Raw genomic sequence first — 25,489 nt, 5'->3', positions numbered from 1 at the left:
CAGGTGTGTGTGTAAGTGTTAGCAGGTGTGTGTGTGTGTAAGTGTTAGCAGGTGTGTGTGTGGTGGTCACCTCGTAGCTGTGACCTTGCGAGGGGGGCTGCTGCTGTCTGGAGCTCCTCTTGCCCTGAGACAGGCTGATGGCGTCACGGGCCCAGTTGTCCACCAGCTTGTGCAGGTCGTCAGTGAAGGTGCCTTTGCGGCCCTGGTGGGCAGCGCTGGGGAGCTGGGCCTGGGTGGGTCCGCTGGCCTGGCCCTGGAGGCTGGTTCCGGAGGGCAGCCCGTGGTTCTGACTGGACCCCTGGCCCGGCCCGCTCACCACATTGGTGCTGCTAGTCCCTGTGGAGGATGGTGGGATGGAGGGAATAAGAGAGAGAGAGACGCAGAGAGAGAGAGCAGTGGTGGAAACGGAGAGGGGGAGGAGAATAAAAGAAAAAGACAGAGAGAAAGAGAAAGAAAGAGAGAGAAAAATATATTTAGATATTTGAAAATATGATAGCATCCAATGAGGGTGCAGTTTGCCGTATGGCCAGTAGATGGCGACCCTGCGCTACTACTGCTAGTGGAGATGGGCTGAATGATGAGGCGTTCTGCCCGAACACACCGTATTTCATCAGAAAATAAAAATGGTGGTGCTAACATAAGCATGAACCCAGAACACAGAGGGATTCTCTCTGCCTGGTCAGCTAAACAGAAAGCTGTAGACACACACTGGTTTAGGAAAGCTGTGTGGCCAAGCCAAAAACACAAAAGGAGAAAGGAGAAGTCAAAGAAAAACACAAAAGCGAGTTAAAGAAAATCATGGAGCGTAATTAAGACAGGGTGAAAGGAAGTGAGAACAGAGGGAGACGAGACACTGAGTCATGGCTGTCTGCAGGCCCAGTGGAACTCTGGGAGATGGAGTTTGAACAACACGCCATGCTCTGGAAGGGAGGGGGTTGGGTGGGAAGCAAAGGACTCCATAGCCTAACTTTAGCAATGTTTAACTACAACCCACTAAAACTAAAAGACTAAAACACAGTCTGAGCGTGTGTAGAACTGAAGACCCAGCGACCACATCTAGACCACATCAGGGTTACAGGGACTGTTAAAGGGATAACTGGTATGTGTGGTGTGTGTGTGTGTTTAACAGGGCTTGTGGTTAGGGCTCGCTCCATGGATACTTTAGGTGCATTAGAGAGGCTGGCTGTTCAAGAGCCACTGGAGAGGAACACTCAACTGTCGTCTAGGAGATCTGAGTCAGTTACTGTAAATGCTTTAAAGAGATTCCCACACACACACACACACACACACACACACACACACACAGGTCAAAGCACACTGGAAAAGCTATCACATGCTCAAATCTGGGCACATTCATACATAAAGAATTCTACAGTTGAGAAGGAAATGCACAAATTGGGCCAGATGTGGTCATGAGTGTGTGTGTGTGTGTGTGTGTGTGTAGGAAGGATGAATGAGACACACTAGAAGAATGCTCCAGTCAGCCATGAAACAAAGGGAGAGAGAGATAGAGAAAGAGAAAGAAAGAAAGAGAGAGAGTGGGTAGGGGCAACCAGGGAGGTACAGACAGGCAAAGCGACAGGCACAAGGGGTCAGGGGTGAAAGGTCAGGGAGGGAGAAGTGAAGAAAGAGAGATAATTACTACAGAGCTGGTTGCAGGGGCAGACTTTTTTCACCATCTTCCCTGGGGTGAGGAGAAATGTGAGGATGGGAGAGAGGCAACAGTTAATCTCTGATCACCCCCCCACCACAACACACACACACACACAGCAGTCAACAATGCATTCTGGGAGGAGTGGCGTTTATAACATGCAATGCTCCTCCTCCACCACCACCTGAGTCCCGTCTACACACCCCAGTGCCTCACCCACCTACCCACCCCTCCTTCACAGGTGACGGGGGAGAGGGTTGGGTGGAGGAGAGTGAGGTGGGGCAGTAGGGGACGTGGGAGTGAAACGGCACCAGTTCTACAGTGGATCTGCAGAAAGATCAGGGACATGCACGTAGCATGTCCAACCTTCTAACTGTTCCTCTCTCCCAGGGGCTGCCTACTGTAGGACAGCTCCTCTGGCTACCCCCTGAGAGGCAGGAGGGGGCCTGGCAGGTGTCAGGTGTGTTGAACAGACGAGGACCAGGCAGGTCTGATGTGCTACAGCTAAGCTGGAAGACTGGAATGTTGTGGCTGCTGTTCTCTGAACGTGGTGATATCCCTGACGAGGACCCGCTGCGGGCCCTGTGGACAGCTGATGCTGCTGAGGAGGCTCTGACATGGGCTGCCTTCCTGTGGACAGCTGATGCTGCTGAGGAGGCTCTGACATGGGCTGCCTTCCTGTGGACAGCTGATGCTGCTGAGGAGGCTCTGACATGGGCTGCCTCCCTGTGGACAGCTGATGCTGCTGAGGAGGCTCTGACATGGGCTGCCTTCCTGTGGACAGCTGATGCTGCTGAGGAGGCTCTGACATGGGCTGCCTTCCTGTGGACTGAGGAGGCTCTGACATGGGCTGCCTTCCTGTGGACAGCTGATGCTGCTGAGGAGGCTCTGACATGGGCTGCCTTCCTGTGGACAGCTGATGCTGCTGAGGAGGCTCTGACATGGGCTGCCTTCCTGTGGACAGCTGATGCTGCTGAGGAGGCTCTGACATGGGCTGCCTCCCTGTGGACAGCTGATGCTGCTGAGGAGGCTCTGACATGGGCTGCCTCCCCGTGTGCTGGAGGAGTTCTCATCCTGAGAGGTGGGACGATGAGAGGCCCCAGGGAAACAGGGCCAGGGGTGTAGTTGACCTGACGGTGCTGTAGGACGGCACAGGGTACTACCAGCTGTAGTAGGGTCAGCGGAGGTAAGATGAGGTTTGGGAGATGACAGGGAAGGGAGGTGCTTGGCTGGGCTAGTCTGGTGTACATGTTTACATGTCTGCAAGTGAATGAGCCTTCAATCTGGACAGACTGGTCTGCTTGAGCGTTCGGGGGTGAGTATGGATGGATCTGAGATGGAGATTTGAGGGAGGAGGAGGAGAAGGAGGAGGTAGGGGCCCTGGGAAGACCCCCGGAGGTTAACGGTCAGTTCATTTAAGAGAAAAGGGGGGGAGTGAGAGATAGAGAAAGATAAAGCGTTACACACAAAGAGCCAAGCACGGCGTACTCAGAAAGCGCGTCCTCCTGCCCCCCGGCTTGAAGCTCACGCTCTCCACACCACAGCTGAACTTTACACAGCCTGTGGCACAAAAACAAGACAGAGAGAAGGAGAGGAAGAGAAGGAAACAGGGAGGGAGGGAGGGGAGGGAGAGGGAGGGGAGGGAGGGTTGGTGGGAGAGAGGGAGGGAGAGAGAGAGAGAGAGAGAGAGAGAGAGAGAGAGAGAGAGAGAGAGAGAGGGGGAGGGTTGGTGGGAGAGAGGGAGGGAGAGAGAGAGAGAGGGGGAGGGTTGGTGGGAGAGAGAGAGAAAAAGAGAGAGAGAGAGAGAGAGAGAGAGAGAGAGAGAGGGAGAGAGAGGGAGAGAAAGGGAGGGAGGGGGGGAGGGGGAATAGATAAAAAAGAGAAAGTTAGAGAGATAGAGTAAGGGTGTGGGAGAAAGAGAGAGAGAAAGAGGATGGGTGGCAAAAGGAAAGGAGGGAAGAAGGGAAACACATATCCACAGTAAGAATGTAACAGTCAGTAAGCTGTGCTAGAGAGACACAGAGGCAGAGAGAGGAAGAGGAAGATAGATGTAGAAATTCAAAGAGAGGCGGCGGTGGAGAGAAGTGCCTTACAGTGAGCTGCACTGACCAATCAGAGGACGGGACACATGTATCTACAACACCCTGTCCAACGGGAGGGTTTGTATCTGACTGGCTGGATTTCCTTTCTGAGGGCGGAAGGGATCTGGGACTGAGGCCTGGTGGGCTGGGGGTGAGGGTGAGGCCTGGGGCTGGCGGCGCGGGGCGTACCTGGGGTGGGAGCACACAGGCTGGGCACAGACAGTGCTGCCTCGCTGGTGTAGGCCGAGTAGAGGTTCTCGCCGGAGGGGGAGGGCTTGAGGGGCAGCAGCAGGGGGTTTCCCCCTGAGTTGGCCAGCCCCCCCGCCCCCCTGGGCCCCCCGGGCCCCCCGTACCCTGGGGCTTGTAGGCCCTGCTGGGGGGGGAACACCGAGGGCACGCTCTGGGCTGATAAAGTGCTTCCTAAACGCACACACACACAGGATACACACACACACACACAGGCAGCACACAGGGGAAGCAGTGAGGGAAAGAGGGAGAAGCCTCTGAGCGTGTGCGAGCAAACACACAGGTGCGCGACGTGCACAGCGCTCGCACACGCTCAGTCAGAGTGTGGGCAAAGTGCAGGGTTAAATCATAAACAATACAGCAGACTGTATCATTTAGGGGGGAGGGGGTGGGGGCGGGGTGCCATAGTTGGAGAGTGGGGAGGGGGAGAGGTGCAGAAAATCTCCCCCAGAGAAACGAAACTAGTCATAAGCTGAGACTAGACTCCACCGAGCACCAGCCTGCCAGAGAGCACGAGACACCAGGTGTGCTAGTGTACCTCTGCTCCCTGGGTGTGTGTGGGTGTGTGTGGGCGTGTGTGTGTGTGTACCTGGCTGCAGGGGGCTCCTGCTGCCCTGGGTAGAGCTCACACGGCTGGACTTGCTGCTCTTGCTTTTGGTGGGGCGTCTCCTGCGCCCACACAGTGTCACCACCGGGGGCACTATAGCAGCAGGGGGAACCTTGCCCAGCTTGGCGAACAAGCTGTCGATCTCCCCCTTCTGCTTGGAGTGGAGCAGCTGGATCTCCTTCATGTGCCTGGAGGAGGAAGAGGAGGTGGAGGAAGGGGAGGTGGAGGAGGAAGAGGTGGAGGTGGAAGAAGAGGAGGATGAGAGACTATATGGATTCATGTAAATAATAAACACTGTCTGGTAGAATATTGTTTATTCACTAATTCCTCCTCTGATCATAAACAACCGGCCTACTTTTCTCTTAAGTGGCTGATTTCTCTCCTGAAGTCCTCGTCTTCAAACTCAGAGTCGTTGTCGCTGCTGATGTAGGAGTTGTAGGAGTTGTTGAGGCTGGGCAGTGAGGCCCTCAGTTCAGGGCTGCCACAAGGGGAGCTAGGCCCATTAACCTGGGCAGCGGGTGTCTGCCCCAAGCCCAGCTCCACAGCCTCATCCTGGGCACGACTGACGGAGAAGCGTCCGACCCGGGCCTCGGTGTTGGTGGTCACCTGAAAACGTCCAATGGTGGTGGGCTGCGGGGAGGCGGGGCCGGGGGCGTGTCTGGAGGCCTGATGAGGAGGCCCGTCCACCGTGTCTCCCACCCTCCCCCTCAGGGTGGAGGAGACCTTGTGCAGGGTGCTCTCTGGGCTTGAGAGGGCAGAGGAGGAGGAGGAGCAGGGACGAGCATGGATGGTGGCCTCGTCGGTAGTCACAGACACCTGGTGGATGAAAGAAAAGAGAGAGATGGAGAGAGAGAAACCGAGAGAGAAAGGGAGAGAGATAGAAAGAGAGAGGGAGAGAGAGATGGAAAGAGAGGGAGAGAGAGGGAAAGAGAGAAGGAGAGAGAGATGGAAAGAGAGAGAGATGGAAAGAGAGAGAGACACACAAAGAGAGAGAGAGAAGAACAGATAGAAGAAGACACAGACGAAACGTATTACTGACTCAACAAGAGAAGAAGGTTCCGGTCTGAATCTCACACTGGGAGGTTTACTTCAGGTCAGGGTCACATGTCCAGGAGTAGAGAGAAGCATCGTCTCACCTGGAAGCGGCCCAGTGTTTTAACAGCACCAGCAGGGGGCGACGTCACCATCTCTCCTTCTAGAGAGAAGGGAACTGACACAACAGGAAATGATTTAACCATCCACAAACTAGCTGAAACACACACACACCCAAGATGAAAAACGGATAAAATAGACCAAACATAATGATTTCAGTCAAGGAGCACGACTCAATCCAGCCTGCGACCTCCAACACGATGAACTGAGCTGGTCATGGCATAGTGAGCCGTCAGTTAAGGATGTCTCTGGGGAGCTACGAGGTTGTTGCTGTACACATACCTGGTTGTCCTCCAGCGGGCATGCCTGTCAGCGATGACTGCAGTGGGAACACGGTCACAGTCACACAGTTAGCTTGGAGAGCAGCAGTTAGGATTTAAAAGGATATTTCAAAGGACATTTAAAGGGTATTTTAAGGATGTAAGAGAAACACGTAAGGATGTTTACACTAGCAGTGGACGAGGAGTGAGTCACATAGACCTTATGCATGTATGAAAACACATGTGGAAAAACACGTCCTCATAGCTGTTCATCTGAATCTGTTTCAACCATTAGACCGTAGGGCGCCTCCAGGCCTGAGGGGGCGCTGTGCTCTCACCTGGGTGGTGATGCCGCTCACCGGCACTGTCTCTGGGCTCAGGGCTCTCCTCAGCTGGGCATCCAGGTCCTCCAGGGGCTGCTGGGACTGTGGAGGGGGGCAGGGGGGCAACATCAGTTAAACTGATGAGACACACTAATACACACACACACACACACACTGGCGCAAATGTAATGCAGACTCGCTAGCAGACACAAACTTGCACACATACAAACTGTCATGGGAATACATAGTCACTGCAACATACTGCAGACAAAGCACGGCAGGCAGTCAGTCCACGTGAGCGGTGTGAACAGCAGGGGTAATCTGTGAGGATATCAAATCCTCGATGCTCAATCACAAGCACTGCAGAACGACTGGGACATGTGATTCTTCCCTCGCTTCCATCCACAAATCGAATCATTAAGGACTCGTACGGTTCGTGTGCACTTGTGTTATGATTCGATAAGACCAAATCAAAGTCACAGTGTTCCCACGCTAGTCTCACAAGCTACGAAAAATATCTTTCAGTCTTTCATGAATGTAACAGTGGGTGTGCAGGGGGGTGGTCATGTGCCCCTTCCTCCCCAGCTCTCTGGTCAGAGAGGGGGGGGGACCTGGTCAGAGTCCTGCCAGAGCTGGGGAACAAGGTCCTGCCCACACGGTAAGACGACACATTCACCTCAATCACATTCATTAATCTTATAAAAACAGATGGTAAAATATATCGTACAGCACACATGATGATTTTTGGGTTGTTGTTGAAGATTGGCTCTAAGGTCTGAGGCAGGTCACTGGACCTTGTCTTCATGCACTGATCTGTCTGTCTGTGTCCCTGTCTGGGTCCTCACACAAACACCACAGGAGGGGGGGGGGGGGGTGCAAGAAACATGAAGAGGAGAAGAAGGAGGAGAGGGTGAGTGGGATTAGAGAGAGGTGGAGAGAATAGAAAGGTATATATAGAGAGAGACTGATATATATATATATATATATAGAGAGAGAGAGGTGTATATATATATATATATATATATATATATATATATATATATATATATGTATATATATATATATATATAGAGGTATATATAGAGAGAGGTATATATATATATATATATAGAGAGAGAGAGAAAGACAGGTGTGTGTGTGTATATATATATATATATATATATATTAGTGCTGTCAGTTTAACGCGTTATTAACGGCGTTAACGCAAACCCAAATTAACGGCGTCAATTTTTTTATCGCGCGATTAACGCTCTTTTTGGCCTAGCAAACTTTGTAGTTTTTTTCACATGCTGTTGCAACAATTACCGACGTTAGAAAGACTACAACACCACACCGGATCTAGCTAGACCGGAAATAAAACAACAGGCACGCCACACACGCACTTGTTTGGCTTGCGAGCCGGCTAAAGAGTAGTAGCAGAGCCCGTTTACGGATATTAGACATTCTCTGTTAGTAGGCTAACGTTTTGAGTGGATGGCGAGCGCGAGACGCCAAAATGGATGCCAATAAGATTCTGAATGGAAAGTTTACTTTTAAAAAGTTGCCAAATGGTTCCATTGACAAGACCAAAGTGATATGTGTGTTTTGCCGTTGTAAACTGAGTTATCATCGTAGCACGTCCAGTCTGAAATACCACTTGATGGCCAAGCACACAGCTGATGCGATTCATGCGAATTCTCCGCCCCCTCGTCAAAGCCAGGCGATTGCAATGTTGTTTTCAATAAAAAAATATTTGCACGAAGCAATCCGAACCACTTTTCCATGTTGATAAGAGCTTTAAAATTGAAAAAAGAATGTGACAAAAAGAAATCAAGGGACATTTAGAATACATAAAAATGTGCGATTAATTGATTAATCGCGAGTTAACTATGACATAAATGCAATTAAATATTTTAATCGTTTGACAGCACTAATATATATATATATATATATATAGAGAGAGAGGTATATATATAGAGATAGGTATATATATAGATAGGTATATATATAGAGAGAGGTATATATATATATATATATATATATATATATATATATATATATATATATATATATATATATAGAGAGAGAGAGGTATATATATATATATAGAGAGAGATGTATATATATATATATAGAGAGAGGTATATATATATAGAGAGAGAGAGAGAGAGAGGTATATATATTAGTGCTGTCAAACGATTAAAATATTTAATCGCGATTAATCGCATAATGTCATAGTTAACTCGCGATTAATCAATTAATCGCACATTTTTATCTATTCTAAATGTCCCTTGATTTCTTTTTGTCACATTCTTTTTTCAATTTTAAAGCTCTTATCAACATGGAAAAGTGGTTCGGATTGCTTCGTGCAAATTTTTTTTTATTGAAAACAACATTGCAATCGCCTGGCTTTGACGAGGGGGCGGAGAATTCGCATGAATCGCATCAGCTGTGTGCTTATATATATCGAGAGAGAGGTATATATATATATATATATATACATACAGAGAGAGAGATATATTTAGAGAGAGGGGTATAGAGAGGGGTATACATGGGGAGCAGCAGCGAGGGATGGAAGGAGCTCTAGGAAGAGAGGGGGGCACCTGAGTGGGACAGGGTCCAGGGAAGGGTGACAGCTGCTCTGAGGGAGGAGAGACAGCCTGCTCTGAGGCCACTGGCAACACCTGCTAGAGGACAGAGGGATGAAGACTTCTCACAGACAGACGGACAGAAAGAGAGAGAGATGGAGAGAGAGAGAGAGAGAGAGAGAGATGGAGAGAGTGGGAGAGATGCAGAGAGAGAGATGGACAGAAAGAGAGCAGGAGAGCGAGGAAGAGTGAGGGAGATGGAGTGATTCAGGGAGAGAGATGGAGAGAGTGGCACATACACAGACCACTATAGAGGCATGCAGCATTGATCAAAGTTGTCAAATCCATCCCAGATAACCTGGCAGGCTCATTCAGATAGATGTTACGAGGCCATGCAGAGATCCACAGAGAAGAGTTCATGAGGGAGGGAGTTAGAAAGGAAATCTGCAACTATGATTGTGTGATACAAATAGACGATTATGATTACTGGGTTGCAAAAGTCAAACAATACCATCTTCCTTCCAGCTCACAGGCTACGCCTGCGAAGTGCTGACCCTGTCTAGCCTGGTCAGTGTACCTCCCCCCAGTGGACTCACCGTGGTCCTGGACAGGGGCGTTTTGCCCGGAGTGGTTTGGCTGAAGGAGGCCGAGGTGCCAGTCTGGCCCTGGGACGTGAGGGGGGACCCGGGGGTCTGGCCTCCAGAGCCCAGAGGCAGGCTAGAGGGGGGCAGAGGGGTGCCTGCGGAGGAGCTGGGGGTGGAGCAGGCCGCAGGAGGGGTGGAGGTGCCGGGGAGCGAGGGGGGGATGGAGGGGTCGGTGGAGGGGTCGGTTTGGGACGAGCCCCCCCCAAGGTCCATGAAGAGAGAACGCAGCTTCTTGTCCAGGGCCTGAATATCGTCCACCTGGTGTGTGTGTGTGTGTGTGGTGGGGAGGGGTCACAAGATATATAATCAATGTCACAGGGCTGTTCATGAGACAAGGCCCGAACAATAACAAAAGTATATTTGTGAGTTGAGTCGTGATAATATTTACATACTTAGTACTATTTATGTTCATAATACATATATCTATATATATGTTTTTTTTTTTTTCACAGATCAAATACACCTTCTCAATAACACCAGTAAGCACAGTGTGTTTGAGCCCAGTGATACAACAAAAGCACATTGACCAGATGTCTCTGCATAGAGGTCAAACCCCCTGCATGGTGTCACTGTCTGTCTGGCTCCACTGACCTTGACCTGGGCCTCCGCCTCACACTCCCCACACTGAGCGAGCATCTGGCCGGCCTGGGTGGAGGCCTGGGTGGAGGCCTGGGCCTGGGTGGAGGCCTGGGCCTGGGTTGAGGCCTGGGCCTGGGTTGAGGCCTGGGCCTGGGTTGAGGCCTGGGCCTGGGTGGAGGCCTGGGTGGAGGCCTGGGTGGGCTGCAATGCTGGGACGGAGGAGGAGTGCAGGCCACAGGAAGAGGAGGAGCCAGAGGAGGAGGAGCCGGAGGAAGATGTGGGAGGGGCCAGGCCCGGGTCGGTGGTGGGGACTGGGGTGGGGTGTGGGAGGGTGGAGGAGGAGGTCGGGATGATGGGGGTGGTGGTGGGGATGACGGTAGGGGTGATGTGGGGGAGGGTGGTGGAGGTAGGGATGGAGGTGGTGGAGGCAGGGATGGAGGCGAGGTGGGGGAGGGTAGTGGAGGTAGGGATGGAGGTAGGGATGGGGGTAAGGATGGAGGTAGGGATGGGGGTAGGGATGGAGGTAGGGATGGAGGTCACTTCAGAGCTCCCTCCACTGGCACTCCCACAGCTGCTCAGCAGAGGGGTGGAGGTGGACGGGGGCAGGGCAGTCAGGACCGGAGGAGAGGTCAGGGATGTTGGGGCCGGAACATTGGAGACAGGCTGAGAGACTGGCTGAGACTGGGGGACCTGGGGCTGGGGTTGAGGCTGGGGTTGAGGCTGGGGGTCTGGCTGGGCAGGAACAGGTGCCTGTGTAGCTGGGGTCTGGTAGATGGTGGAGGGGGGGGAGGAGGTGGAGGCTGGGGGGGTGATGCAGACAGAGGGCAAGGTGGTGGTGGGGGAGGAAGTAGGGGGTGTGGGTTCTGCTGGCTGGGCCTGGGACACAGGAGGAGAGGATTGGTCGTTGTTGGGCTGGGGCTGGGAGGGGAACTGGGGCTGAGAGGGGAAAGGGGGCAGGGAGGAGTGTACGGAGGCCGGGGCGGTGCTGGGTCCGGGGTTGTACTGGTTCTGACGGAGCTCTGAGAAGGCCTGCTGGAGAGACACCGCCGAGGCCGACTGAGACAGAGCCACCGCTGAGGCTGCTGGGAAATACAGGAGGCGGAGTTAGTTGTGCGTCCTCTCCAGGCCCTAACCAGGGAGCGTGGCAGCGTGTGCAGGGTGCTCACCGGAGGGGGTGGTGGTGTGTGTGAGCGTGAAAAGGGGAAAGCCCTGCTCCCTCAGTCTGGACTCTGGCACAGGGCTGACGATGAACCTGCGACCTGCAGACGTCACCACCTGGGCTGAGGAGCTGGGCTGCACGCCTGGGGGAGGGAGGGAAGGAGGAGAGGGAGGGAGGGAGGAGAGGGAGGGGGGAGGGAGGGAGGGAGGGAGGAGAGGGAGGGGGGAGGGGGGAGGGAGGAAGAGAGAGAGGGAGGCAGAGAGGGAGGGAAGGATGGAGGGAGGCAGAGAGGGAGGGAGGAGATGAAGGGAGGCAGGGAGGGAGGCAGAGAGAGAGGGAGGCAGATAGGGAGAGAGGAGAGGGAGGCAGAGGGAAGGATGCAGGGAGGCAGAGAGGAAGGGAGGCAGAGAAGGAGGGAGGGAGGGAGGATTTGGACACAGCACTAAGTAGCATTCTGGAGTAGAAACTAAATCAATACATTGACATTTGAGAGCCAGAGAAGTACAAGGCTCTCATTATTATGCATCAAGTGTGACTTCCTGACAAGGACAGAGCTGAGCTGTGATTGGTTACTGGAGGTTTTACCCTGCAAGGTTGACAAAGACGTCGGAGCCTGCTGCTCCAGGTCACGCATCAACTGTGGACCAATAGGAAGGCGAGTTATAAGAGCGAACGCCAATCAGAGGGTGGCATACTGAAGGGTGGTGAAGGGAGCTGATGCGGCCTACCTGGCTCCTGCCCTCCCTCTCCAGGCCCTTGTCGTCTGCGGTTACGATGACCTCACGGACCTGCTCGATGAAGGAATCTCTCTCGCTCTCCAGGATGAACTCACTCTGCACCTGGAGACACACACCCCACAGAACAGCTGTCAGCCTTCAGCTCAACTAACATGGACAGGAGAGAGAGACAGAGAGAGAGAGAGACAGAGAGAGAGAGAGAGAGAGAGAGAGAGAGAGAGAGAGGGAGCGAGAGAGAGACGGAGAGAGAGAGACAGAGAGAGACGGAGAGCAAGAGGGAAACAGAGAGAAAGAGAGAGAGACAAAGAGAAAGAGAGAGAGACAGAAAGTGACAGAGCAAGAGAGAGAGACAGAGAGAGAGAGAAGGGGAGAGGGAGAGAGATAGAGAGACGGAGAGAGAGGGGGAGAGAGAGAGGGAGACAGAGAGAAAGAGAGCGACAGAGAGACATACCATGATCTGTGCTATCTCTTCAGGGTTGTCTCCGTCCAGGTCGAACTTAAAGGTCACCATCTTCCTGTTGTGAGTTTCCAGCTGACACTCGGCTACTCTGTCTCCCATGTTGGAAATCTGAGACGGAGGGAGGTTGACAAGATAAAGAAAGAATCATTAATTCAAGTCTTCAGATCCTATAAAGGAAGGGGACACGATAGGAAAACGACACATTATTATTCTGTTCATGTGTGTGTTGTCCTCACATTGAGAACGAGGAGTTTGGCTTTGGTGATTTTCTCGTGGCCAGAACGACTTCGGACGGACCTCCGCTGGTGCCGCTTGACCGAGCGGCCGTCCTGCCGACCATCCTTGCCCTCGTTTCCATCGCTCAGACCAGACGCCACGTCCGAATGACCACTGTGCAACACACACACACACAAATAAGAAAGGTATTAGGACCAAAAGACAGGACAACAACATTCCTGTTGGTATCTTGTGTGAGTGTGTGTTCTGCTCACCTCTCGATACACAAGGGCACTTGCGGTAGCTGTAACTGGGACTGGTCCAAAGGCTGGGAGGCAGGCAGGCTTGTCTGGGACACAGAGAAGCACCATCACATACATGGGACACGCAACGCAGCACATATTAAAGCCAGGGGAGATATTCAGAGGAAAGGTACAGAGGCAGGAAGGACAGGATAGTGTTCAAGTATGACAGGAGCAGCTGTAGGAAGGTGTATGCTAGCCCATCATCATTACACTACCATCACAACTTAGAAGACACAGCACATTCTAGAACCCACACCAACAATGGCGACCTCCGTGAAACTAGCACCGTACTGTTCCAGAACGTTCAGACTACATTCTACAACGTTGACTCCTTCATTCATTCCAGAATTCACTCAGCTGTCTGTCATGCAGTGGGCCAGACGAGTGGTGTGGAATTAGTTTTTGGGGTTGGGGGCGTGTCTATCAGTACCTGGGGCGGGGCTTCTCCAGTGTGGGAGGGCTCTGGGGGGGCTACGCTGATGACAGGCACCACGCTGACCAATGGCTGAGGCATCGTTTGTGTAGTCGGAGTAGAAGGAGGCAACCGATTGGCTACATATACGGACATTAAGGGGGGCGTTGACAACAGGGTCCCTGACCCCACACTCCCCGGAGGGGTGGTCACGACCCCGGTCGTCGAGGTAACCGGGAGCGAAGGCGGAGTGAGGGGCACCTGCGCCAGGGAGACAGGAAGTCCAGGTGAGGGCGGAGCTACGCCGGCGGGCTGGGGAGCGGGAAGAGGAGCACCAGGGTCAGGTCAGGTCGGGTCACCCCCCAGTGTCAGGGGAGGTTCCCCCCCACCTGTCTGGGGTTTCAATCTAGCCTCTCCCTCCTGAGGGGCCAGGTGAGGACAGAGGGGAGGGTCCCCGAACAGACGGGGGGGGGGGGGGGGTGACCTCACCCGGACACAGCAGGAACAGGGGGATAAAACACAGGGGCACAAGGACCCGGGGCAGCGAGCAGCACGGCACAACAGTTCACAAACCACGACAGGCACCTGGTCAAACACCTGGTCAAACACCTGGTCAAACACCTGGACACCAGCTGTCACCAGCGGATGAAACATGTGCAAGTTCACCAGAGGGACAGCGAGGGATGTTCACTACCACAGGACACACAACGTAACAGCAACACAACATCCAGCAGGCTCCATACACACACACACACACACACACCCTCCCTGTAAGGCAGAGTACCTGGGCCAGGGCTAGCTGGGCTGCCTGGTAGAGACAGTAGAGGTGCTCGATACTGGGCGAGGGAGACATGCCCGATGAGCTCAGATCACCAGAACACAGCTGGGGCCACACACACACAAATACACACACACATACCACACACAGGCATGTGCACACACACAGGAACAAACATGCACATGCATGCTCACACAGGGAAACCAACTCACCCACACACACACAAACATGCATACATATATATACGCACACGCACACACACACACAGACGGTAGGCAGGTTTAATGCCAGTGAGGATGCGGATGAGGTAGAGGACAGAGAGAAAGAGAGCAGGATGGAAAGACAGGATGATGAAAGGGTTAAGTCACCAGAAACAGGCTGTCATCATCCTTAAGCGATGACCATGCAAAAAACAGTACACAATCGCTATGGTTACAAGTGAAGACTGCATTGCTAAAACCGGATTCTGTCTGTGCACATTATTGTGCTAATCTAACTGCTACCGTTGTTTGTGAACTGTATTTGTGTGTGTGTGTGTGTGTGAACTAGACAGAAATAGAGAGAAAGAGAGACAGATGGTTCCAGTGTGTGTGTGTGTGTGTGTGTGTGTTGTCTTACCTGTGGTGTCTGGCTGGCATGCAGTGTGCTCTGAGAGAGGCTCTGGACAGTGCTGCCCCCTGTCTGCTGCAGAGAGACCAGCGGCTGGCTGGAGGGGGGAAGCGAGGCCTGGAGAAGCGCCTGGGGAGGGGAGGCAGGACAGAGGGTAAGAGGGTGGGGGGGGTGGGGGGGGGCAGGAGAGAGGGTAGGAGGGTGGGAGGTGAGAGGGTGAGGGGGGGGGCAGGTGAGAGGGTAAGAGGGTGGGGGGCAGGAGAGAGGGTAAGAGGGTGGGGGGGGTCAGGAGAGAGGGTAAGAGGGTGGGGGGGGGCAGGAGAGAGGGTAAGAGGGCAGGGGGGGGTCAGGAGAGAGGGTAAGAGGGTGGGGGGGGGGCAGGAGAGAGGGTAAGAGGGCAGGGGGGGGTCAGGAGAGAGGGTAAGAGGGTGGGGGGGGGCAGGAGAGAGGGTAAGAGGGCAGGGGGGGGTCAGGAGAGAGGGTAAGAGGGCAGGGGGGGGTCAGGAGAGAGGGTAGGAGGGTGGGGGGGCAGGAGAGAGGGTAAGAGGGTGGGGGGGGCAGGAGAGAGGGTAAGAGGGTGGGGGGGCAGGAGAGAGGGTAAGAGGGTGGGGGGGGGCAGGAGAGAGGGTAAGAGGGTGGAGGGGGGGCAGGAGAGAGGGAATCGTAATGATTCCGTAAATGAAGCATTTGGTTAAGTCCTACAGCTGTACATTCACAGTGCATGTTAATGAATGCTGTCAAATTAGGCCGGCTGCACAACTAATTTGCTGTCACATATTCCCTGTCTGACAGGAAGTCTGTCGGACTGACGGCAAGATCGAGAAAACAGCACGAGAGAGATGATGACAGGAAGAGGGAGGGGCAAAACTGAGGTGAACTACAAAGAAAGACAACGAATCAGAATCCTTTTCGCACACGATCGCTCTCCGCAGACACGGAAGTCCTGGCACGAGCGAGAGAGGTTGAAGAGCGACGAGGGAGAGAGAGAGAGAGACGGAGAGGAACAGGAAGCGGGAAGATTTTGCGTGGCCGTTTCAGAGTAATGACTGGGTTCTCTACCTGCGAGGGGAGCGCTGTGATGTAGTAACCTCCATACTACAAGAAACAGACAACACAGTGTAAGAGGGAGAAAGAGAGGGAGAAAGAGAGGGAGAGAGAAAGCAGGAGAAAGAATGAGAGAGAGGGAATGAGAGAGAGAGAGCAAGAAAGAGAAAGAATCAAGTAGAGAGAGGCTCTAGAACACATCACAGCTGTCACACTGAAGAGGCTCAGTGCTCATGACCAAAACAGCATGTGTGTGTGTGTGAGAGAGTGTGTGTGTGGGTGTGTGAGAGTGTGTGTGTGTGTGTGTGTGTGGTCCTTACCTGCTGTGTGAGCCCCGTGGGCAGCTGGGAGGGGGGCGGCTGGGAGGGGGGGGGCATGTGAGCAGAGCTAGGCTGTGGGCTTGGAGCCTGAACCTAGGACAAGATGGGGAGATGAGATCCAGAGAGACAAGAGAGGAAAGAGGGGGGAAACAGGAATCAGAGACGTGTGATGGCGATACATCTGTACCTCTCTTCCAACAAAAGCTGGTCTTTCTCGTGTGTGTGTGTGTGTGTGTGTGTACACAAGAACCAGTCTCTCCCACTTGCTGTGTGGTTCAGGCCTCTTTGAGAGCACACACACACACACACACACACACACACACACAGAGCCCAGGTACCAGGCACACACGTCAACAGTAGCTTCAACAGTTCACAGTGTTGGGTTAGTGAGGGGGGAGTGGACATGCAAAGGATCTCCTAGATGATTGGCTGTTTGTGTGAATGTTACGGCTCGATGGAGCCAAGGTCAACATGGTTGGTTGTGTCCCTTAAAAACATCCTCTCAAATGAATCACAGGAGTGATTACCAGGTGGTGGAGCCAGGCCTTCCTGTCAGGGGCAAGAGGGCAGCAGGTACATACCCCAGGCCTCCCCTTTAGGGAGAGAGGCCGCCACAACTCTAGCTTCAGACTACCTACCTTGGTGACAAGCCTTCACTAGAAGAGGTGTTCACAGCATTAAGCATAACAAAGAGAAGTGGGGATAAATAAGAGAAAAAAAGATGAAAAAAAAAAGATGAAGACTGTAAGCCAGGGCTCTAAGGGTGACATGAGTGACCTTTGACCCCTGTGGGTGACATGAGTGACCTTTGACCCCTGTGGGTGACCTGCCGGTCAGAGGTGGAACCTCATTAACACTCTCATGACAAAGACAAATAAATACAAACATTTTAACCATTTCCAGCCATTTAAAGTAGATCTATTTGTATAAGTGCAGCACAACTAATACCTAACTGTTAAAGTGAGAGAGAAAAAAAGAAACCAAAAATTATATAGAAACATAAATAAAATCCTCACTCGTATGGTGATTGTGGACACAACCACAATCACCCTGGGTCCTAGAAGCACTGTCTAAACCCCCAACTTTTTGTTGTATGTTCCTGTGTGTTTGATCATACAAATCAGCAAAGTCAAAGTGGCTAAAGGATTATAATGACGATATCTTTAACGTATTTTTGGGGGAAAACGAGTTTCCAGTTGTCTTTCCATGTAGTGGGAGCACGAGGCTGTCTCCCAGTGAGAAACAGCTGGGTGCAGGACGCTCACACGCTCACTACAGGCCAGCTCACCTAGACTTTGGATTTACATGCTCAATATGTTGATATACATAGTTCATATTGGTTTAAAACACACATTGTCCCATATAGTCATATATGATACATACAGACAAAACATTACTTACTGATACACACACACACACACTCCTGTAGGTCTGTAACCAAAACACATGACAGAACAAGGGGATTTAAACAGCAGATCTGTAAGTGGCAGTTTACTCCAAGGCTGGAAAGGGTTAAAATCACAGGGGGGCGAGGCTGAATCAGGTTGATCATGAGGGTGGGATTGGTGGCTGGGTTGGGGGGGGGGGGAGGATGTGGGGAGGAGGATACAGTAGTAGTGGGTGTCTCTCTATACCAGTGTGAGAGGCCCTTGCATGACCAAGCCAGACTCCGGGTAGCCTAGCCCAGCATCGTGGTAGGCCAGGCAGGCGTCGTGGTAGCCCTGCCCGACATCGCCGTATACCAGCCCGGGCTCCGTGTAGGCCAGCTCAGCGTGGAGACTGGCCCTCCTGGCCCAGGCGGACTGGAGGAGGCTGAGGTGAGTGGCCGTTCCCCCAGGGTGCTCCGCGGGGGAGGGCGGCACGAACAGGAAGGTCTGCTGGCTGGGGGGATGCCCCTGGGCCTCGCTGCTGACGCCTCCCCCAGGCTCCGAGCCATAGTAGGAGGAGTGGGGGATGGACTGGGCGGCCGACGAGTCTCCCTGGTGCGGGGGTGGCTGTGGGGGAGGGGGGGACTCCAGGGAGTCGCTGGAGGGTTCGGGGCTGCGGTCCCTGGGGGGGACTCCGTGCAGCAAGAGGCTCCCAGGGGGCAGAGGGAGCTCGGGGCTCACGTAGCTACACAGCTCCTCCGTTACCGGCTGCAGGCGGGTAAAGGTGCCAGAGCCGGAGCCCGACCCCCCGCCGGCGCCTCCGTCGTCCAGGGGGAGGTCCATGGATCCGCGGCGAGGTCGGTACAGCCTGGCGCTGGCCATGAGGGCTGGGTCTGCCAGGTTCTGGAACTGGAACTCGAACACGCTCCCCGGGGTAGGAGGGTCCATGACGGGAGGGGCGGAGAGGGGGAAGGAGGGGTGCCGCTGCTGCTGCTGGTAGCAGCTGGGGTCGGACGCAGAGGAAGGGAGGCCCGAGGGGGCGTTCATGGGGGGCAGCTGGGGAACGGGGCTGTGGCTGAGCCGCAGGTGGCTCTGCATGTGGGGGTGGAGGTATGACGGGGGGCCCTGCGGGGGGTCGTAGCCCAGGGAGGCGGCAGCAGCAGCGGCCTGCATCTGTTGGTGGAAGCTGATCTGGTTGAGCTGGTGGGCCGTCATAGGGTAGCCCCCGTACGCCAGCGCCTCAAAGTGGTCCAGGAGGGCCGCTTGATTTAAGCTCCGTCTCCTCACCACCTCCTCCTGCTCCGCCCGCACGTCCTTGTACCCATACAGAGGGTCCGACTGGCCGGGAAGGTGCAGGGGCTCGCCCAGGCGCTGGGAGGCGTAGCCGGGCATCATGTAGAGAGAGGAGGGGTCCACCTCCAGGCCTGAAAAGGGGTGCAGGCTGCTGGCGTAGCGGGGGTACGCCGGCTGGAAGTGTCGCGTGTGAGCCTCCAGGATGGACGTACTTTTACGGCGCTGGTTGTTGTAGGCTGCCTTGGGAGGGCAGGAGGGCGGAGGAGAGAAGGAGATAGGTCGCTCCGGGATGGAGAAGAAGAGAGGGGGGTCCGGGAGTCCTGCTGGGGGCCCTCCCCCTCCTCCCCCTCCTCCCCCTCCCCCTCCTCCTCCGGTGCTGTATGGGTGAGGCAGAGACTGCTGCTGCTGCTGCTGCTGTGACATAAGATACATCAACTTCATCAGGAAGGAGACAGTGAGAGAGAGAGAGAGAGAGAGAGAGAGAGAGAGAGAGACAGCACCAAAGAGGTACAGCATATTAAAAAGAGAGGAATCTGACTGAGCTACCCTCAGCACAACTCCACATCCAAAGAAACAAAGATCCTAACAAGAAACCAGGTAAGAAGAACAGGTAAGAGGAAAGGCAGTCAGTCAGTCAGTCAGTCGGAGGTACAAAAGCGTCTATGGTATGGTATTAAATCCAGGTTTGGCAGGCCTCTCCAGCTGTTGAGAGGCCACAGGACTGCTGCAGCTGCCACAAAGGGGGAACACGCTCTCCCCCAGCACTCCCTGAAGCTCCTAACCACAACGTGTGTTCAGGAAGCTCAGGGTTTACGACAGGCTTTGATGTGGGCCTGTGAAGCGGACCCCAGAACAATTCCAACGCTTATCCTACCAGATAAGATCAGAGTTTAACTGCATTGTTGTCGCAAAACACAATGCCTTTGTTTCAGTGCGGATACAAACGTTTTAATCCGGACTGATGTTCCACATCACAGGCAGATCAGAAAGAGTGGTTATACCTACATGAATCTAGTTAGTCTATATCTAATCAGATATCTGGTACCTTGTGACTGCTAGGAACACAAAGCCCTGTTGTCCAAACAAGGTCACTTCCGAGTATTGACTGTACTACATAATAGGAGACAACATGGGAGCGGACTAATTCCTGGACCAGAACAGGAAGGCCGTTTCTCAAAACGTCTAAAGGAAACAGCAGTGAGGTTTTCTGAGTTGACGGAGTGAAACTCCTCATTGTTGGGTGAGGTGTCCTCCCTGTCTGGGGAGCTGAGCAGCAGTCTGTTCCGTCCACACGCTGGAGAGATGCCAGCTGACCTGTATTTAATGTGAACACAGGTCACCTGGAGAGAGAGACACAGCGAGGGAGGGAGAGAGAGGGACAGAGCCGATAGACAGGGGCATAATGGCTCCTAACTGGTGTCTGAAAATTGCGACAAAGTATCCTACTGTGCTAAAACCAGTAGCGCAAACCTAGCCTGTTTACGTAAACAGTTTAGTTAGCCTCTTCTGCTCTATAAACCGTTCTCAAAACTCAGTTAGAATACTTAGATGGAGGCTGAATGTAAGAGGCAAGCTGTCCTATTAGGATGATTCAATCTAGGCTGTTAGCATTGAGGAACAGTGTGTGATCAATGTGACAAAAGATCAACATGTTTCTCCTCCATGGCGTGACATCCAACAACGCTGCTAATAGGGAAAGGAGACGACGCTAAAACAGAATAGTTCAGTCATATATTCTTTCTTTTCTTCTCTCTTTTTGAATTCACTTAAGGCTGACCCGGCCTCTAGAGGTGTTAGAATGTACGGCACTTAGGCTGGAAGCAGATTTTATACTTTGTCATTTTGTTTTACTGTACTTCTAAAATCACTGTCTCGCACAGGACATAGTTTTAGCCATCGATTTCATCCTCTACTGACTGTGTACTGTGCAAGCTTTTACTCAGGTATTGCTGGGTCTTTTCATCTGCCGCTACGCCAACCCATCTTTGATGTGACCAGTACCCAAACTCTACATTCAGACACCAGTGAGGTACCCTAAAACCAGGTTCACATTCAGCAAACAGCCTCGAGGAGACAGTAAAGACATTTGTTAAAATGTCTCCCCACTGAATCTGGACAACAGATTTTTATTTTATTTTTTATTATTATTTATTTTTGTTGTTGTTTTGTTATTGGTTTGAAAGCATCTGGGCTGTAATGCTGAACATGCAAACCTGTGATGCCCCTCCCTCCTCTCTGGTCCTCCCTCGATCCCCCTCCCTGTCCAGGCCCTGTTTCACCCAGACGGATGGTGGAACATACAGGGCTGTGAAACAGAGCAGGGAGGCTTGCTCGGCGCTGACGCTGCCTGGGGGGGGTGGAGTGCAGGGGCAAGACACTCTCCAGGGCCTGAGAGAGGCGGACTGCGAACGTGTCCCTGTCAGAGGGGCCCCGGAGCGGGGACAGGAGGGCGGAGGACAGGCCTGGAGGAGGGGTGGAGAGAGGCTTGGGAGGGGCCATCAGGAGAGGGGGGACGGAGGAGTAGGAAGGGACGCAAACGGACATGCTACGACTGCGACGACGATGGGGAAGATGCTGTAGGAGGAGGAGGAGGAGAGGAGGAAGAGGAGAGGATGAGGAGAGGATGAGAAAGAGGAGGTGGAGGAGGAGAAAGAGGAAGTGGAGGAGGAGGAGAAAGAGGAGAGGAGGAGGTGGAGGAGGAGAAAGAGGAGGAGGTGGAGGAGAAAGAGGAGGTGGAGGAGGAGAAAGAGGAAGTGGAGGAGAAAGAGGAGAGGAGAAGAAAGAGGAGAGGAGGGGGAGGAGAAAGAGGAGGAGTTGGAGAAGGAGGAGGAAGTGGTAGGGTTAAAACACTCACAAAACAAACATGACTACAAACACACATGGAACTAGAACTCATGACACAAACTAAAACAACATAGGCAACGCACGGACTTCAAACCACAACAAAACAAGAAATGTTTACTTAAACGATGGAGGACAAATCTAAATGTGTGACGTGGAACACAGCAACAGGACAGGTGTTAAAGACACGGAGTAAAGATGGAACCTGGAAAGACTAACACAGAGCCAGGCGCTCATGAGCCAGGTGCGTAGACACTCATGAGAAAGCGTCTATAAGAAAAAGATTGATTGCTTAGAACAGATTACAGATGTCAAGAGGCTTATTCTGTCTTTGTGACAAGGATGTTAAGTGGTCGACAGCTTTGTTTAAGAAGAGGTGTTAGTTAGGACACATCCAGTATACGCAGTAACTGATTGGAGTCTTTCAGCAGGTGTTAGAGTTGTGTTGGAACACAGAGACCTCGAGTGACTCGAAGTGTAAAATTCAGACTACCATGCTCAGTCCAAATTAGACGACTATGAGGAATAAGAAACAGCATTTCGTTGATCGATTCAGAATCGATCAATCGATCGATCAAGAAGTCAGATAGATCCTTAGCGACATGTAATAAAACATCATAAAAAAGGCGTAACCCTTTTACTACCATGGCCGAGAGAAGCAAGTGGATTTACGTGACATACAAGTCCAACACACAGTGTTTTGGGGACATAAAACAGACACTACATAAAAAGGCAAAAAGGGGATCAAAATAACAATACAAATACAGAAAATGAAAACCCTGTGATCCATACAGTGAGCTGAAGAGAGCACACTGCTCAGACAACCAGCCAATCCCAGGCCGGCCTCAGGGGAGATCGCTGATTCGCTAGATGGTTCCACCCTTCAATAAAAAGGACATGGCTTGTGACCACGGTAAGATAGTTGTACCGCCACCGTGGTCACATACAGTACAGTATTGGGGGCGAATTTAACAACATCACTGCCTGACTAAAGCACGATGTTGGGTAGGTGGTTCTGGATTGGACCAATAAACTATGATTTAAGAGGCTGGATTCCCTCCCCCTCCCTCCCCCCCTCCCCCTCCCTCCCCCAGGTAAGACTGGTGGAGCCCCAACAGTGTGCTCAACCGCAGCGGTCAATGTAAACAAAACAAACAAACAATAAAAACCTCCAAAAAAGCAACAACATAACATGTGGAAAACAACAAACCTGGGAGAAAAATAAATAAACAAACAAAAATGGAGTATTGGTTGGAGTTTGGGAGGGTCTAACTAAAGAAAGGGATGGAGAGATCTGAGGAGGGGCAGAGTGATGCGTGGCTGTAGAGCTGCAGTGGAGGAGGGGAGTGGCCGGTGAGAAAGAGAAAGAGAGAGAGAGAGGAAGATGACAAACTCAAGAGGGGAGAGTTTGCTCTTCACCCAGGTGTCGGTTTCTCCCGCATGCATCGTTCTGTCGGCACGTCCCAGCTCTCTGATTGAGTGTCCACGTTCGAGAGACCGTAACACACACACACACACACACAGACATGCATATACAAGCGCACACGCACACTTAGTAAAACAGTTATCCATGCTCCGCGGACCAGGGAGGTGAAGAACAAGAGTTTCCCGCAGTCCTGCAGTTACCTGTACCAGAACTCACCTGTGTGTGGCGCCCCCTAGAGACATCCCCAGACTACGCCGTGTAACCACTCCTACTCTACCTCCTCTAACCCTGGGACAGGCCTGTTTGTTTTGTCTAGCAGCCGATGATCACGGCAAAGCCCCAGGGTGAGGGCCAGGGGCCTCTTATCTGACCCTCAGCAGCGGTGAACCTGGGCTCATCCTGTTCGCTCCTATCCTATCACTCTGACCTCTGACAGGAAGACACAAGGAAGTCATTGTGTCTTCGCCTCACCACAACGAAGACCTGGAACCTCCCAACCCGCTACGCAATCAAACAGGTTCTGGAAGGAACAACCTGTTTGACCTCTGACCCCTAGAGGTTGTCTGGAGTGGTTTATTAGTTCCCGTCAGACTCAACTGAGGGCATTGTGGGTCAGGAGGAATCTAGAGGCTAGGCCAATGCTATCTGATACTGTGGCTCCCTGGAGACGGGTCACTTGCATGCTAATGCTAACAAAAGCTAAAGGATAGTGATCTGCTCCCTGGAGGACTGTTCTGGAAAATGCTAACATGCTCAATGCTGGTTGATACTGTAGGTGTCTTGTGAGCTGCATTGCTAATGCTAACATGCTAACTCCCCGGGGTTAGGAAGGGCATGAAGAACCCTATGAACTGTATACTGGTGAAAGTGTTGAACTATGTGTTCCTCAACTAAAGACTAAATTAAATCCTGCCTTTCTCACTCACCGCATCTCTGATGAAGATCCCAAAACATCGTGCCACACACAGTTCAACACACACAGTTTAACCTACAACTCACTGCACTGTAGAAATCCCCCGTCTGGTTATGTTGTAGACACTCACCAGGGCCTGCTGCTGGTAGGCTACGTGCTGCTGGGAGGAGGGGGGAGGGTAGGGGGCCTGGGCCTGGGCCTGGGGGGGTGGCTGGGTGGGGGAGTGGCTGTACGACATGCTCAGCTGACCCAGGTGGGAGTCAGACAACACAGAGGAACCCTGACCACTGTCCAACACGCCGTCAGCTAGGGTGGGAGAGAGAGGTAGAGGGGAAAGGAGGGGAGAGAGAGACAGAGAGACATAGACAGACAGAGACAGAGAGAGACAGAAAGAGACAGAGGGGAGGGGGGGCAAAGCACAGGAAAGGCATTTCGATAAATATAGAAATACATGTCGTAAAACACGCATACAAGGTAAATTCAGAGCTTCTTCTCCCTGGTTCTTACATGTCATGGAGATGTTGGCCTGATGGAAGAGCGGCTGGTGTTGTTGCACCTCAGTGTCCTCTGGTTCTCCCAGGCTGGGCTGGGTCTGGAGCTGCCCAGGGGCGAGGGGCTGACTCTGGGGAGACTTCAGGGCCTCGGCCTGCTGTTGTTCCAGCCTCCGTTTCTCCTGCTCTTCTCTCACAAGCTGCCTCTGCTCTCTCTTGCGGCAGATCAGAGACACGCGGTCTTTGATGGCCTTAGCCATGGTCTTGTGGTCTCCCTCGCACACGTAGCCAGACTCGACCTGGACACAAACGGGACAGACGAGGCTGAATGCTGCTGGGAGATGTCATTACACACATGCGCACACACACACACACTCTCCGAGATATCTAATTACAACGCATGTGACCAATAAAGCTAAGCTGATGTTTAAACCGAGCGCATCGAGTCCTGACGAAGAGAAGAGGGCAGGATCTGTTCTCCCCTCTCACCATTTCCTGGGCAACATCTTCGGGGACATCTTTGTTGAGGTCGAAGGAGAACTCGATGGCTTCGTTGTCCTTGTACTTGCCCTTGAGCTTCTTGACGTCTTCTATCCTGAGCCAGAGCTTGATGGCGATCATCTCCCCGTCGTCCTCCTCGGCCAGCTCCACACGCACACCCGTCTCCTCCTGGAAGAACGCATGGTTCAGCAGGATCTTAATGGCATACCTGAGAGAGAGAGAGACGGAGAGAGAGGGAAGGAGAGAGAGTGAAAGGGAGAGGGAGAGAGAGGTATGGGGAGAGAGGGAGAGGGAGAGAGAGAGGGAGAAAGAGGGGGAGAGAGAGAGGGAGAGAGGGAGAGAGAGGGGGAGAGAGAGGGAAGGAGAGAGAGTGAAAGGGAGAGAGAGAGGGAGGTATGGGGAGAGAGGGAGAGGGAGAGAGAGAGGGAGAGAGAGGGGGAGAGAGAGAGAGAGAGAGGAAGGGGGAGAGAGAGGGGGAGAGAGAGAGAGTGAGGGAGAGAGAGAGAG

At 52.8% G+C, this 25,489-nt stretch overlaps 2 protein-coding genes across 3 annotated transcripts in view; one reads left to right on the top strand and one right to left on the bottom strand.

Moving 5' to 3' along the window:
- Positions 1 to 25,489, bottom strand: part of wnk1b (WNK lysine deficient protein kinase 1b) — a 46,894-nt gene that overhangs the window by 2,520 nt on the left and 18,885 nt on the right. Inside the window, exons 8-34 of the mRNA XM_047023289.1 lie at positions 24,971 to 25,190; positions 24,498 to 24,780; positions 24,121 to 24,296; positions 21,112 to 21,459; positions 17,785 to 19,224; positions 16,151 to 16,243; positions 15,846 to 15,881; positions 14,796 to 14,915; positions 12,958 to 13,031; positions 12,703 to 12,856; positions 12,458 to 12,574; positions 11,998 to 12,108; positions 11,855 to 11,906; positions 11,277 to 11,411; positions 10,486 to 11,192; positions 10,123 to 10,434; positions 9,484 to 9,789; positions 8,903 to 8,983; positions 6,336 to 6,422; positions 6,020 to 6,056; positions 5,722 to 5,795; positions 4,941 to 5,401; positions 4,568 to 4,773; positions 3,922 to 4,152; positions 3,140 to 3,211; positions 1,643 to 1,684; positions 71 to 336 (exon numbers count right to left, since the gene is read on the bottom strand). Of these exons, the coding sequence (XP_046879245.1) occupies positions 71 to 336; positions 1,643 to 1,684; positions 3,140 to 3,211; positions 3,922 to 4,152; positions 4,568 to 4,773; positions 4,941 to 5,401; positions 5,722 to 5,795; positions 6,020 to 6,056; positions 6,336 to 6,422; positions 8,903 to 8,983; positions 9,484 to 9,789; positions 10,123 to 10,434; positions 10,486 to 11,192; positions 11,277 to 11,411; positions 11,855 to 11,906; positions 11,998 to 12,108; positions 12,458 to 12,574; positions 12,703 to 12,856; positions 12,958 to 13,031; positions 14,796 to 14,915; positions 15,846 to 15,881; positions 16,151 to 16,243; positions 17,785 to 19,224; positions 21,112 to 21,459; positions 24,121 to 24,296; positions 24,498 to 24,780; positions 24,971 to 25,190 (6,241 nt within the window). The remainder of the gene's footprint in view (positions 1 to 70; positions 337 to 1,642; positions 1,685 to 3,139; positions 3,212 to 3,921; positions 4,153 to 4,567; positions 4,774 to 4,940; positions 5,402 to 5,721; positions 5,796 to 6,019; positions 6,057 to 6,335; positions 6,423 to 8,902; positions 8,984 to 9,483; positions 9,790 to 10,122; positions 10,435 to 10,485; positions 11,193 to 11,276; positions 11,412 to 11,854; positions 11,907 to 11,997; positions 12,109 to 12,457; positions 12,575 to 12,702; positions 12,857 to 12,957; positions 13,032 to 14,795; positions 14,916 to 15,845; positions 15,882 to 16,150; positions 16,244 to 17,784; positions 19,225 to 21,111; positions 21,460 to 24,120; positions 24,297 to 24,497; positions 24,781 to 24,970; positions 25,191 to 25,489) is intronic.
- Positions 1,682 to 3,102, top strand: LOC124469542 (A-kinase anchor protein 5-like). Of its 2 annotated transcripts, none has more exons than XM_047022900.1 (2): positions 1,682 to 2,452; positions 2,489 to 3,102. In XM_047022900.1, the coding sequence occupies exons 1-2, from the start codon at positions 2,009 to 2,011 to the stop codon at positions 2,774 to 2,776; spliced, it is 732 nt and encodes a 243-aa protein (XP_046878856.1). In that variant the 5' UTR covers positions 1,682 to 2,008; the 3' UTR covers positions 2,777 to 3,102. The 2 variants fall into 2 exon arrangements, with proteins under 2 accessions (XP_046878856.1, XP_046878858.1); XM_047022902.1 differs by having other exon boundaries at positions 1,682 to 2,469; positions 2,506 to 3,102.

This window comes from Hypomesus transpacificus, chromosome 7 (assembly GCF_021917145.1).
Source record: "Hypomesus transpacificus isolate Combined female chromosome 7, fHypTra1, whole genome shotgun sequence".
Classification (NCBI taxonomy): domain Eukaryota; kingdom Metazoa; phylum Chordata; class Actinopteri; order Osmeriformes; family Osmeridae; genus Hypomesus; species Hypomesus transpacificus.
Note: the sequence above shows the minus strand (reverse complement) of the source record. Positions and strands in the feature narration are given on the sequence as shown.